Genomic DNA, 14,118 nt, shown 5'->3' on the forward strand with positions numbered 1-14,118 from the left:
TATTTCAAGTTCTTCAAATGAAAAAATACAAGTTATATTGAAATCAAACGGCATCAGTAGATACTCACTGTACGGACACTGCTAGGCGGTGCGTCTCTGGTACTTCTGCGAACGATTTCTCCAATTTGTACACAATCTTATAGTAATAGCTGACGTCACCCTCAATAGTTTCAGGGTCAAAACTACCCACCTATGAAAAATCTTACAAATTATTATCGAAACTCATTAATTAAAGCCAAGCCAAGTATAAGTTAATTTAGGTTTTCTAACCTTAGATGACATCCAGGTGTTATGCTTCTCAAGGAAATCATATCCCGCATCGAATAGTCTTTTGAAGGGCACTAATCTATCAAAAATAGCTTTTCTTTTTGGATACTGAGATAGATCCCAACCAAACGATGATTCTTCTTCGTTAAACTGATCGATTTTCGTCAAAGCATTTGATAACCTGTGTATATGACGTCACTTGTAGATATAGATGCTCAAAATTGTAAAGCGAACGAATCAAGCACATATTTTACAGGCTGAGGTAAAGCTTTGTACATTTACTTACTTTTCATCTAAATGCCTTGCCCTCGACACGTATTTAGGCAGTTCGTTAATATCTCCCCAATACTGCACTTCGTTAACTTGTGTTTCATAAATTTCCAAGTCATCAATAAACTTGGCAATGCGGACCTAACATAAAAAAAGGAATTTATCATAACCACATAGTAAAACGCATTTTTAATTAATTTTTACATGTGACCCAATTTTGCGGAAGAAACTATTAGTTTTATTACCTTCAATAGTTCTTGGTATTCCAACTTCTTCTGATCACAAATAGCCTTCGACTCTTCAATTATACCAGGCATACGTGCATACCTTGAAGTAAACCATTAATGTTACTCACATCTAGACTTGTTTCAAAAAAGCACATATTGTTTTAATGAAATCAAGTCATTTATAGCAATAAGATATGGAAACAATTATGGATGGTGTAATTATGGTTACCCTGTCGGCCACAGCAAAATAAAAATAATTGGAGAGATTTTTGTTTTATTATATCTGATCTACGATGCCAACTTTCGTATTCTCTTAAGCATTTTTCTACACACTTATTGGAAATTCAATATTCAGTGGTAGCTTGAGCGCAACAGTAACAGTAGTAACGAAACATCTTTATTATTACCAGTGAAAGGTCTGATTGTTCGCCTTCAACTCGAGTGGTGTAAAGGTGGTGTAGTCTCCTAGGAAGACGATGTATCTCATGACGTTGCGAAGCTTCTCCTCCATCTCCGCCAGGATCGTGTCTTCCACTTTCTTCACGTACGCCATCAGCTCCATCAATGCTGCCGTATCAGCCGGCGGAGTAAGCAAGGTATTCGCTATTACTGCGTATTCGTCGTATATACTGCATAAAGTAATTGAATGGAATAGAATAATAATACCATTACCTCAGCCATATACTTAATATTCTACAAGATATAAGGATATGTAAAAAACTTCTTTCTGTGGCTTATATAGAAACAGTGGGGCAGCAACGGTCAAGAAAGGTGATTGAATAGACTACAATTATGACTAAGTTTTTTTTTTGTTTAAGGAAAACGCATCACCTTTTTTATTAAGCGAGTTTACGCAATATTCCATGTTTTCTTTAAAATATAAATTATATACGAATATATATACTATATATTATATTAAATGTAGCATATATAATCCTAGCTGTACGAATACTAACGCTTTTATCATCAATTGATAATCTTCAGTCATTTTACGCAACAGAGTGTTAGCTAATCTCGTCGCAGCTGCTCGTAACGAGTTGATAAGTTCTCCCCTCTGCATTTGAAATATTCCGATTACGATAGTCCCTTCCAATTTCGAAGGAATTTCTCGCGCCAGGTCCACGTATTTCACTGACTCCTCACAATACTCCTCAAAAGTTTTCTCTGGGCGAAAGTTAATAAATTGTTCTACCTCTGCAATGGACTGTGAAACAAAGCCAACCGTTTATTTGGGAAAATATCAGATTAGCTTAATCGACAGTTACTGTTATCGAGCTTACCGCTCCATTCAGCAAACACACGTAGTCGTCGAAATCTTGAACCCGTAGTTCAGGGCCAATTCTTTGGTCCGCAATCAGTTCCGCGATTTGAGCCTTATAAGCATCCACGAGGTCAGGGTCTATGATAGGCTACGAACACATATTATATGTATTTATTTAACATAATTACGTCTTCTGATAACATATTATAGTGTAATAATTAGGCCCCATGTATGTACATGGTAAACTTTAGTTTAGCGACAGTTTGCTCAAGTGTTGAAACTTTGTTTAAATTAATTAATAATTATAATATATTCGGATGAGTTTGCATCGTTTTCTGTATTCAGAGTAGGTAATCAATTCTATGGTAATATAAGTAAGTGTAAGAGATGATCTTCTGACAGTTAAAACCAGTCAATAGACCCGCCATTTAGACGCGAGACATTATCGTACAAGTTGTAATACATTGCTGGCGATCTTACATCTCAGTAGATCCCCGAGCTGCCCGGCTGCGCAATGTATTTCAACTTGTATGATATTCCTCGCATCGTCTAAATAAGCTCTTAGCCTTTGATTAAGATAGGCTACATTTGTTGATAAACACTGTTTCTGAAACTAAACAGTTCATAAACAAATGTGACGAAACATTGTTTATGAAACGTGTTTATCAGTAAAAGTCAACAGGTGTGGACTATGTTGCGCGAGTTACTATGGTCCTTCTACCTGGATTCTATTCTCATAGATGAGTCCAGACGGACCCATCGAATTGACGAAGTTGATAAACCTATGTAGTCCGCGAAAGCCCTTTTATTCTAGGAACACTCCTGAGCTATTATGTAAAAAGGGTAAAACCATCAGTGAGACATCCAAGCGGCACCTGGTAATGTGGACGGTCAGAAAGTGTTTATGGTCAACTTGAGAGAAAAACGTCATAAACAGTTTATCAACACATGGCTTAATTTGACTTTTGTAAACATTTGATCACCTAATTAATACTTAATTATTAAGTATATAAAAAAAAACTAAGTAACTTTTATTTTTATCAGGAATACCAAAGGAAGATAAACGACATGTCAATGTATTTAATAGTTTTAATACGAGTTTTAATACAAAATAATGAAATTGAGAATATGTGATTGTGATTAACCACTGAGATCGTAAAGCAGGTTCAGTACATCTGCGTTCATTTGTTTCATTTCATTGTTTTACGCCTATTTATCATCCAGCACATCCAACGTATCACTATCTTGACCATTGCTTCGTGAGGATGATGAACGAGAACAAGTTACATATCCGTAGCTTGTGTTATATTGTCCCATTTTCAATTTGTACAGTATGTTATTAATATGGTATTTTGCTTGTGTGACGGCTCGGTCATCTTCGACACTTCTTAATTCTGCAGCTACATAAGCAGCATACGTATCAAATGCATCCTTCTCCTCTGGATTAATTTGCCTTTTCACACGTTTTATAATTTTAGGTATATATTTCATTCGATTCATATGTACTCCCGTCTTATTCCTTTTCATTGAAGATGTACCGGTTGGGGGTCTCGCTGAGGCTGTTGCTGATGTCGATGGCGTCGCCAATTCCAACTGTAAATTATGCCCTTTTATATATATTTTTTAATTTTTTGCTTCTAGACTCTCAGCAAAAATAAAAAGATGAGATTTAACGTATGAATAGTCCCTGATAATGTTTATTATTAATAAGGAATATTCCATAGAAATATTAAAAAGGAGGGGTGGTGGTCTGTTTGAGTATATTACCTCAATATGCTCGCAATCGACATCGGGCATGTTGTGTTGTGTGAGTACACAGAGTTGTAGCTGGTTTCATAAAAATATCGAAACTTAGGCGAAAACGGAATGGAATTTAAACTATTATATTATCTAAATTTGTCTTAACATTATGAAAAGCAACAAATTTTAAAGTACGGTCATTTCATGTTTCTTCAAATATCACAGCAACTATTTTATTGCTACGTATGTTTGTCAGACGAAGTAACTCGACAAGGAATTTAATATCTCTAAACGATAGTATTGTCATGCGTCTGCATCGTGGATATGTACCAGTGGCAGGTGTAATACTATGTTTTTAAGTTATGTCTAGATTTTACCCAAAAATATGTTAGTGAAACGAAGTTACCGTCGCAAATAGTAGGGAAATGTGAATGTATTTAGTTTCTGCACAAATACCCCCCCAAAATAGTTTCTGAAAAGGTGTTCTTTTTTCATTTAGGTATCATGTTTTCAGGAACCCAATAAAATATCAATATCGACTAAAAGTATCGACAACTTTACATTCAAGTAAATCACTAGCGCAGGTACAAACATGCAAATCTATATGCTGTCGTAATTTAACACAGCATTCGAGAGTGAGCTACGTTTATGTTTGGGTAAGTAGTTCGCTACATAGTAAATGAGCGTGCATTTACTATGTAGCGAACTACTTACCCAAACATAAACGTAGCTCACTCTCGAACGACGGTTGCAATAAGGTTAACAATTGATCGAATAGTGCGTTCAGATTTATGAAATACGGGTGTGTGCGTGTACACACGTATTTATAGCTTTGACTGAGCTGTGTGTGTAGTATATAGCTCGTGGGGGGGGGGGACCTACGCGTCTCGCGGTTCCGATACATTTTCAGGTGCGCTACAGGGCTACTACATAATAATATATCTGCTTTTGTATTATCTGTATGAAATATTCCCTAGTTTTCATATTATTCCTCTAAAAAGGAGTTGCATATTTCAAATATGTCAAAAATTTAACTGAAAACCTCGTTGTGCAAATAGGTATAAAGTATAAATTTATATTTAAAATGACTACTTACTGTTTTCTCCTTAGGATCAGATTTAACAGAAGTGGTTGCACCATTCAATAAAAACTGCAATGGCTCATAATAAATCCATTTACTTTTTTCTAATACCCCTCTACCAGTATTCTTCTTTGCCTTCTTTGTCTCCCTACTAAATTGCGTACGCAGTATATGAAGCTTGGTTTCCACATCTCTTTTGGATATATTTAGGGCTTCAGAGATTTCATCAAGCGCAGCCTCTTTTTTAGGTTTATCTTTATAGTCTCCTATCGTGGTATCCCACAATAATGTCTTGGTTTGATATAGCTCTATTAATTGGAATATTTTATCATTATTCCAGATTGCCGCCATGTTTATAAACTGGCTACAGACTCGCCACGTCCACACGACGCAACAGAAGTTGCTAAACTGATGTTTCCGAGCATCGAGCAAAACGCGTCAGTGTGCATAAACATAGCAACACCGTGTATTAAGTATGTTTATAAACAAAGGTATACCGTGGCACGGATTCTTAAGTTAACAACAGCGACCGTAATAAATTGTATACGTTGAGAGTAGAAGCCATTTTGGAGCTGCTCTTTACATATAGATTATTATTAAATTGTTTTAATGAGACTAATTAAATAGTAGATTACCTTCAACGTAGCCCTCGTATTAGTCGTAAAGTCTTGGTAAAGAATACTTTCCAACCGAGGGGACTGCCGACACGCATCTATCAGATACTCATACAAGAGACACAACTGATCTCTGAACTGGCGAAACGTTGGGTCAAACTCAATGGCATCGTTTTGGAAACCTAAATTGATTATAAAACCTTGATTTGTTCCCTAAAACAATAATAATTATAATAACATATCAATTTCATTTACTCAATAACTCGATAAAAGTAAACGGTATATGTATTTTTTTAACTACTGCCGCCCTTAATAAAGCACTTGCATAAGAAACAATAATTACGTGGATCACATAATGCTTGTCCTACGCGGGGATCGAACCCTCGAGACGACGCTCTCGGTGGGTTTGAAGCGATGAATGATAAACTTAACATAGAGTGCTTAACAAGAGTTTCTAGATAATACCTAATAACAAATCAACTGAACTTGCAACGCCAGTATAAGTTCTATGTAATAAAAATTTAGGTAATCCTTGAGTCTAATATATCTAATTAAGTACTTACGCCAACATCCATAACATATTCAGTGAACTCCTGCATCGATTTCAGACATAATGTTTGAAGATTGTACGTCATAATACACGCCAAACAATTGTAGAAATGTTTCATTTTAGACACTTGTTTCGGCTCTGGTATTAATTTCTTCTTACTGCCCTGAAAAATATAATACGGTTTTTTATAAACTTACAACACTAAGTGCTAAGTTCACACAACTGACAACAAAGCATCAGTCTACAGATAGAGTACTCAACTCTTTTTTAGTTTTTCGCTCACACAGCTTTTTACCCTTACGTACCTACTTAAAAATAACAGTAAAATTAAATATATATCAAGGTCGCATTGCTGAAGAAACAGGGGCCTATCGCTACATCTGAAAGATATTTTAATACGGCTGTGAAAAAGAGACGCCGCCCTATGCCGTGTATTGCGCTGTCACTGTCATAACCACAATAACACTTTGCATTACTTCCGGACCCCCTGTTAATATAATATAATAAGTAAAACTATATTTTTAATCAAATATCACCAGGCACTTACTTGGAGGAGCTCGTGGCTAAGCTATAACCGCATAAGTGATTCGATCACAGGTTAAGCTATGCTTGACGCGGTTGGTCCGTGGATGGGTGACCATCTTTGTCATAACGAGTTCCTCCGTGTTTCGGAAGGCACGTTAAATTGTGGGTCCCGGCTGTTATTCCTACATCTTTGACAGTCGTTACAGATAGTCAGAAGCTGAAAAAAGTCTGACAGCCAGTCTAACCAAGGGGTATCGTGTTGCCCAGGTAACTGGGTTGAGGAGGTCAGATAGGCAGTCGCTCCTTGTAAAACACTGGTACTTAGCTGAAACCGGTTGGACTGGTAGCCGACCCCAACATAGTTGGGAAAAGGCTAGGCCGATGATGATCACCAGGCACTTACTTGCAAAAACACGCTCTGAATGGTTGGGATCCATTGATGGGTGAGCACATTACCCGCGGCTTCAATATGTCTCTTGCACACAAAACAAAAGTCTTGCAGCTCGTAAGCTTCATTTGTCGTCTGAATATCCTTCATACTGATCAGCCTTAAATCACTGAAATACGTAATGATCATCTTCAAAATTTTTGAATCTTAATTCATGAATGGAACGGCAGAATGACAACCGGTAAGTCTATGGAGGTATAGAATCGTAAAAGGAACTTCAAAAATTCTCAATATAAGGTCTTACTTGAACTGTTTCCACCAGATTTGCAGAACCTGTGCAATACAAGGGTTAACGCTGTGAAGGTTCTTCGTGAGGTGCTTGTGCGCAAGCGCGTAACGATTCCTCCAGGTGTCGTCTTTCATAGCCAACTCTTGCTTCAATGGAGTATCATCCACTTCCAATGACTCTTCCTGTGATACATTCAAACGAAGATCAAAAAGAATATTTGAAGTAGTAAGACCGAAAGATCAATTTGTCATCATTACGGAGTTTATTTTTTTTGCCCAATAATGCTATTTTTTTAAAACTTTAACTTTACTTTAGGTAACGCTTTTGAACAGGACAGATGTTCACTGGCATAAAACTGGAATATTTAAGGGACCATTGTTACTTTTATTTGATATCTACATTAAACATACCGTATTCGGATCTTTTAGCACGAAATCTACGATGGCTTTCTTCATGCTCATCATAAAATCTTCGCGCATCTCATCGGTACACGTAAAAAGAGTTTCCTTCCATTTCTTCAATTTTGGCGAAATAAGATGGTGTACCCTGCATTTGTATAAAAATAAATAAGTAGATACGTTAATAGTGATCTGCGCAACTTTTCGCAGCGATACGCATTTTAAACTGATAGCACCCGCAACATACAGACTTACCTTAATATGATTTTGTTATCTAAAGGAGCAACGTGAATGGTATCAATACCATAGCGCAAGTAATAATAGTATCGCAACATATTTTGTTCTTCACCAGTGGGCAGCGCTCCCAAATTTGGTGAATCCTCTGGTTCAGGTTGGCAAATCAATTTCACCAATTTTAATCGAAACTCCTCGCGAGCTTTTCTCATTGCCGTAAAGTTTTGCATTACTGCAATTTAACAATATTTTATCAATAATTTATTCGAATTAATATTCGTTTAAGGGCCGATTTTTCAATCATCAGATAACTTTTATCTGAGGAATAAATATGGCCGTTTGACATATTTGCTATACAAAAGCTGTCAAAACGTCAAATATATTCGTCGAATAAGAGTTATCTGGCGATTGAAAAATCAGCCCTTAGTTTACTACCTGACTGCCACTGCACAGTGTAGATATGGTGAGCGATCAAACTCGAATTGAAAAATACTTGGTAGTATTAATAATTATTTGTACAAAGGTTTTACTGTAATTTTCAAGTGTCTAGTTCTTTTAAAGATCATTCCACAATACCTACAGCAATAGTACCAGCTTGCCCATTAAAACGGAAAAATAAAATTCATAGCCATAAGCCTTATTACCTACATATACATCTACCCGTTTCATAAAAAATAAATACCGCTTGAAGTTCTCCTCGGTGCAAGCTTCGCAGCCTGCAGTTTTGCCGCTCTAGAAGCTGGTGCGGGTAGTTTCAAAATTTGTTCTGGCAGCGAAAATATGGCCCGCGTCCGCACTGCAAAATCTTCCGGCATCGATATTTTTGGCATCTTGGGCAACCTTGTGTCCGATGTAGAAGGCCCTGGCTGACCTTTTTTTCGTGTCGGTTTCTTATTATTATTATTCATTTTCGTTGACTACAACAAACCAAAACATGTAACTTTCCTTCGAGTCATTAAAAAGCTTATTATTTTTTAAGAATTAAAAACTGAGTTTACGTCTGGTATTAAAGGAATTATTGAAATAATAGAATAACGATAAGAATATTTGGTGTTTCATAAGTTAACATTCTCATTGCATTACACGGCGGTGATCAAACAATGCTGAAGCTTGTATCTTGGGGGCCTGAAAGGTTGAAGTACCTACTACAAGAAGCATCAAAAAGCCGTCAATATATTGAGTACGAAGTTTTAACGAAAACATTTATTAGTCCAATAGCCTCAACATTATGATTCGTACTAAAGTACCCCGGGTACATTAAATAACTTCATCATCGAATCTCTTATATTTTTTATTTACTTTATATCAACCGAATCAAAATCAAAAGTTTTTATTTCAAGTGGGCCGTTTTCCAGGCACTTTCAAAACTTTAAGGTGATGGCTCTAGTTGCGCGGTTCTAAAGTATCACTCTTATGGAGAAGAACCGGCAAACTCCATAAGTAACTTTTTTTAAAAATACAGTGTATACCGTAAATTTTTTACAATATTATGTTTATGCAAGAACAGCGTAAAATAGTAAAATGATAAAAAAATAAAAATTCATCGCGTCTCCACCAATTGCCATTGCTTTTCATAGTTAACTCACTTTTGGTTCTTCATCAACAATTTACCTGAGCTCCAGGGGCGGTTTTACCTATCGGCCAATTATTCGGCATAGTAGTATGTGCCGTGCCCGATAGGGCTCTAAATTAAGCATAAAGATAACAACGTGTATACGTTAAATATGGTACGCAATAAAGAATTGAGAATATGTAGAACCAGCCAAGTAGAGTGGCAAATCAAAATATGTGTGAAAACTAACCGTCTTGTTTTTTTTTAACAGTTAGTAAACTACAATACTATATGGGCGCCATTCCCTAACTTTGTATTTTCGCGGGGTTTTCACATCTGACTTGTCGGACTTCCAAGCGCACAGTCAGTGTCACCTACCACTATTACGTTATGTTTAATGCCCAAAATTTCTCTAAAAATATTTGAGTAATTTATAAATGTGAAACGTGTTTTATCAGCTCTTCGACTTGTATTACTTTGTAGAATTTTCGAATTTATGAATGAGAATTTCAGAAAGTAGAATTATCCAAATCTGTGATATTTCGTCGGTAGGCACGTTTTCCTGGTTACATGTTTTCTTTTTTTAATCTCAATTAATATTTTAATTTTATTAGATTAGGTTTATTGTTCATTCGCAGATCTTTTTAGGTTACAACGTTACAACTTACAAGTAACTAAACGAATTTTAGTTTGACAGATGTGCTGTGGTAGCGGATTCCGGATAAAATAATATATTTTATGCAATAATTTCAAAGGTTAATACTTAACAATTACTTACTTCGTACTTTTTATCAATAGCTCTAACAACCTTATATCTAACTAATTCTATCAATACCTTATTTGACTTGGTTCCTTACAAGGTAGGCACTCAAATAGTTACTTTTTGGTTATATCCATACAAATTGCTGTTATTCAACACTTAATTCTAAAGCACAACGAATAAAAATAAGGAAATTAAAATTACAACTTGTTTTTATCTGAACCACGAAGTTGTTATTCTGAAATATTGATTCTCCATGACAACATTGTCATTTATCTTCAATTGTTTCGTTTTCATTTTCACATAGCCAGTTACCATGCCAATCAATATTTTTATTTCATTTAATGACAGTTGTATTTTTAAGATACTTTATTGTTTATAGGTTATAATCTTGTTGATATGAAGCTCATGGTAGAGTCATATTCAAAGGTAATTCATATATGGCCGGAATCAAACACTAATCCAAGTAAATTGCACGACTATATAGCTGTAGGTACTATTGTAGCTATGTTCATGCAGCATCCAGTAGACACTCAGTATACATAACAGATTCTGTCTTGCTCTGATGATGTCATGACTAACTTTATAAGTACATACAATGAATCAATCTGAATAGTCTCATTCAGTAATTGGATGGGGATAAACCTCAATGAAAAAGTGATAATATCATAACTAGTCTAACTACAGTCTTTACAAGTGTGACCCTGTTTAGTTATATGTTTTTGTGAGTGTTAACATGGCATGTGCAACTTTTCTTGTTATTGAATTGGATCTACTGCTAATATCTAACCACTTATTTTTAGATATTGCACCTGTTTTGCAATGGCATACATTCTGTCCCATTTTCAAACACAAGTGATATAATACTTCATGAAATGTGTGATATTTTCAGATGATATTCCAGTTGGTGAGGCGTTTTCATTTTACCCCTGTCTGCAGAGCAGCAGAGTCCTCACTGCTTGCCAAACTCAGGAAAAAGACTGGCTACACCATCGCTAACTGTAAAAAAGCCTTAGAAATGCACAACAATGATCCTGATAAGGTAATTTAATTAAAACAATATTTATTGCTACTTAGTTTATATGGGATTAATATAAATTTACAGAATTAACAATTTATTTTACAGGCTGAGGTATGGTTAAACGAGCAAGCTCAAGCCATGGGTTGGGCAAAAGCCACAAAACTAGCGGGTCGTGCAGCTGCTCAAGGCCTTGTAGCTGTTAAGTACGACAGGACCCATGGGGCTCTAGTGGAACTCAACTGTGAAACTGACTTTGTGGCTAAAAATGACAAATTCCAAAAGATGATTGAAGATGCCACTATTGCATGCTTCAAGTTTGCCCACACTCATATGCAAGGAAAAGGACCTATCACAAAGGTAAACATCTTAATAATATGAGAGGTAAAATTGCCAACCTATATAATGAGTAAATTTACTAGATAATTCATGATGATGATGAATTACTATAACTCTTGTGACATTAAGTTACATATGTAATGCAACTCATAATTGTTTCTATTTTCAGATGGAACTAGACAGTGAACAACTGGCCAACTTGTCTACCGAAAATGGGAAGAAGCTTTCTGAAATGTTAGCTTTGTTCATTGGGTCTGTTGGGGAGAATGCTATCCTGAGGCGAGCTGAATGCTGGAAGGCCAACAATGACAGTATCAGAATTGCTGGCTACACCCATCCGGCCCCTGCTGCTCCTACTGAATACTCTGCTGGAAAATATGGCGCGTTACTTGCTTACAAGCAAGGAGATGATACAATTGATGTTGGCAGGCAGCTATGTCAACATATTGTAGGCATGAATCCTAAAAAGATTGGTAATAAAGAGAAGGACCATCCAGCCAAAAATGTGGATGATGAAACCACTCTAATTTTCCAAGAATATTTATTGGACCCCTCATATACAGTTGAGGAAGTGTTAGACCAAAACAAAGTAGAGATTCTTGAATACAAAAGATTCTCTTGTGGAGAAGCTATTGAAAATAATTTGCCTGGCATTGAAAAGCAGCCCCTAGATACAGTACAAACCTTACAGTGAATGAAGTTGCTACAGAATAGCATAGTCAAATAGCAATGTTAACTGCTTGAAGTAGTTGTATATCATTTAAATTTCTGTTACATGATATCTGAAATCCATAGTTCATATTTATTTTGTATTGTTAAGTAATAAAAGCTTAAATATTAATTGTTACTCTTTAAATTTCTTGTTCAAAAATATAAACATGTTTCATAAAGTTTAATTTTTACAAAAAAATTAAATAAGTTTAGGTACATTATTATCATTTTCTGTATGAGTCTGCATGAATAACATTCTTCATTTTGGCCTTTCCTTTCCACAAGAACATTCTACAGTCTTTTTTCCAAAACATGGCAATTTGGTAAGGCTCGAAGCAATAGCCATGGTAGCTCAGAACCTCCGGAGAGACGACGTGAAGTGCTAGTGTATTCTGTTCTCTTGTTCTGAAGGGGCCCGTGGTCGCTGGGCGTAGAAGACACCCACATGGACAGACTGTAGCTATCTTCGGTGCAGACATAACATTCATCCTATTACATAAATTAATCCGTTGAAAATTGCCACATAACCTGAGCTCTTCGACGGCCCCGGTAAAAGATTGGGTGGCACGCAGCGCAAGGGGTCTTGCATTTTGGTTTTCGGGATTATTTCTGAAGCCGACAGTGGATAGAGATTTTTTTGTTATATTCGGACTATCTTCCGGACTTCTGTCTTCAAATTCACTCTCTTTATCAGAATTATCATCTGTGTACATGATTGCTGTAATTTACGTTTTTACAAATTTGAAATGACAGCTCCCGTCGTTTGTTTCCCGCCTCGCAAAGATGTTCGGATACATTCTTGAAAGATCATTACAAAAAGGTCTCAGTTTAATTCACACTTCAAAAAGAAAAGATTAGATTCCCTATGCTACACACAACAATATGGGTCACTTTATAGTCAGTGGACCGTGACGGATCGATTTATTATTGCGTATCTTGTACCGCTTGTGTTGTTGGTAGGTTTAATATACTGACATAACGGTAAGTTAATCTAGCACAACTTCATCTGGTATTTAAAAAGTTTCAGTGGGTAAAGCAAAGCTAGTCTATTTTGCTCATTATTGTAGGTCAAATACAACTAAACGATCTTACGTTGGGAAATCTATTCGAAGAAATTGGCATGACATATTTAATTAATGGGTTAGTTGTGCCCAGGAAAATGCATGCTGTTAGGCACTGCTTGATTTATGTTAATTTTAATTTGGCATTTCCAGTGCCGTATTATCCATAAGGCACAGGGGCCCACTATGACCAGGGGCCCACCACCAAAGTAGTCATCTAAAAAAAGCGATAAATTTTTCACTCCCTTGTTGCTCTAGATCCGGCTCTGGGCATTTCTCTTTGTTAACAGGATGAAAAGACCTAACCCCAACGTTTTATAAGTGTTGATAGTATTATTTTTAAGGATTCTGTTCCCAAAGTGAAAAACAGAGCCCTATAAATACGGATTCACCAGTCTGTCCGTCCGTCTGTCACCAGGCTGTATCTTATGTTAGCTGCACAGTTAAAATTTATGATTTAGCTTTGTTACCGCTATTACAATAAATACAAAAAATTAAGATCGAGGTCGAGATCGATGTAACGGTCATAATTGTTGGTTGACAAATAATTTATCCGACAAATTTATATGTCAAATTAATTTACCGGTAATTTTTACCTACCATGATTAGACATATTTATTTCTTAAATAGATTGAGTAACTTCTTATACGTATACTTAAATATAAATAGAAAAAACATTCAAACCATTATGAGCACATACTTCCCAGAAAAGCTAGGTACCTACCCATTTATTTTCATGAAAGGGTAACTTTGTAAACGTGGTAAAAAGTAATAGAAGGTAGCTACAGCGCGTAACTCTCCCTACCAGAGATCTGAGTACGTATGTAACCCCC

The 14,118-nt window shown here is 36.1% G+C and overlaps 3 protein-coding genes across 9 annotated transcripts in view; 1 reads left to right on the plus strand and 2 right to left on the minus strand.

Annotated features, from left to right (window-relative positions):
- Positions 1-10,560, minus strand: part of LOC113493194 (dynein heavy chain 7, axonemal) — a 35,386-nt gene extending 24,826 nt beyond the window's left edge. Inside the window, exons 1-15 of the mRNA XM_026871045.1 lie at positions 10,232-10,560; positions 8,527-8,761; positions 7,866-8,076; positions 7,623-7,758; positions 7,228-7,394; positions 6,939-7,092; positions 6,024-6,173; positions 5,482-5,673; positions 2,045-2,173; positions 1,721-1,968; positions 1,172-1,393; positions 783-864; positions 554-678; positions 271-448; positions 69-190 (exon numbers count right to left, since the gene is read on the minus strand). Of these exons, the coding sequence (XP_026726846.1) occupies positions 69-190; positions 271-448; positions 554-678; positions 783-864; positions 1,172-1,393; positions 1,721-1,968; positions 2,045-2,173; positions 5,482-5,673; positions 6,024-6,173; positions 6,939-7,092; positions 7,228-7,394; positions 7,623-7,758; positions 7,866-8,076; positions 8,527-8,752 (2,342 nt within the window). The 5' untranslated portion in view covers positions 8,753-8,761; positions 10,232-10,560. The remainder of the gene's footprint in view (positions 1-68; positions 191-270; positions 449-553; positions 679-782; positions 865-1,171; positions 1,394-1,720; positions 1,969-2,044; positions 2,174-5,481; positions 5,674-6,023; positions 6,174-6,938; positions 7,093-7,227; positions 7,395-7,622; positions 7,759-7,865; positions 8,077-8,526; positions 8,762-10,231) is intronic.
- Positions 10,069-12,354, plus strand: LOC113493195 (elongation factor Ts, mitochondrial). 7 transcript variants are annotated; one of them, XM_026871048.1, is made up of 5 exons: positions 10,132-10,151; positions 10,539-10,585; positions 11,049-11,198; positions 11,283-11,534; positions 11,683-12,354. In XM_026871048.1, the coding sequence occupies exons 2-5, from the start codon at positions 10,556-10,558 to the stop codon at positions 12,205-12,207; spliced, it is 957 nt and encodes a 318-aa protein (XP_026726849.1). In that variant the 5' UTR covers positions 10,132-10,151; positions 10,539-10,555; the 3' UTR covers positions 12,208-12,354. The 7 variants fall into 7 exon arrangements, with proteins under 7 accessions (XP_026726851.1, XP_026726849.1, XP_026726847.1 ...); XM_026871046.1 differs by having other exon boundaries at positions 10,135-10,151; positions 10,539-10,645; XM_026871047.1 differs by lacking the exon at positions 10,132-10,151 and adding an exon at positions 10,161-10,256.
- A 36-nt stretch (positions 12,355-12,390) lies between these two features.
- Positions 12,391-13,227, minus strand: LOC113493198. The gene has a single exon (XM_026871058.1). The coding sequence runs from the start codon at positions 12,935-12,937 to the stop codon at positions 12,449-12,451; it is 489 nt and encodes a 162-aa protein (XP_026726859.1). The 5' UTR covers positions 12,938-13,227; the 3' UTR covers positions 12,391-12,448.
- Between the last annotated feature and the right edge of the window lie 891 nt (positions 13,228-14,118).

Source organism: Trichoplusia ni, chromosome 4 (assembly GCF_003590095.1).
Source record: "Trichoplusia ni isolate ovarian cell line Hi5 chromosome 4, tn1, whole genome shotgun sequence".
Classification (NCBI taxonomy): Eukaryota; Metazoa; Arthropoda; class Insecta; order Lepidoptera; family Noctuidae; genus Trichoplusia; species Trichoplusia ni.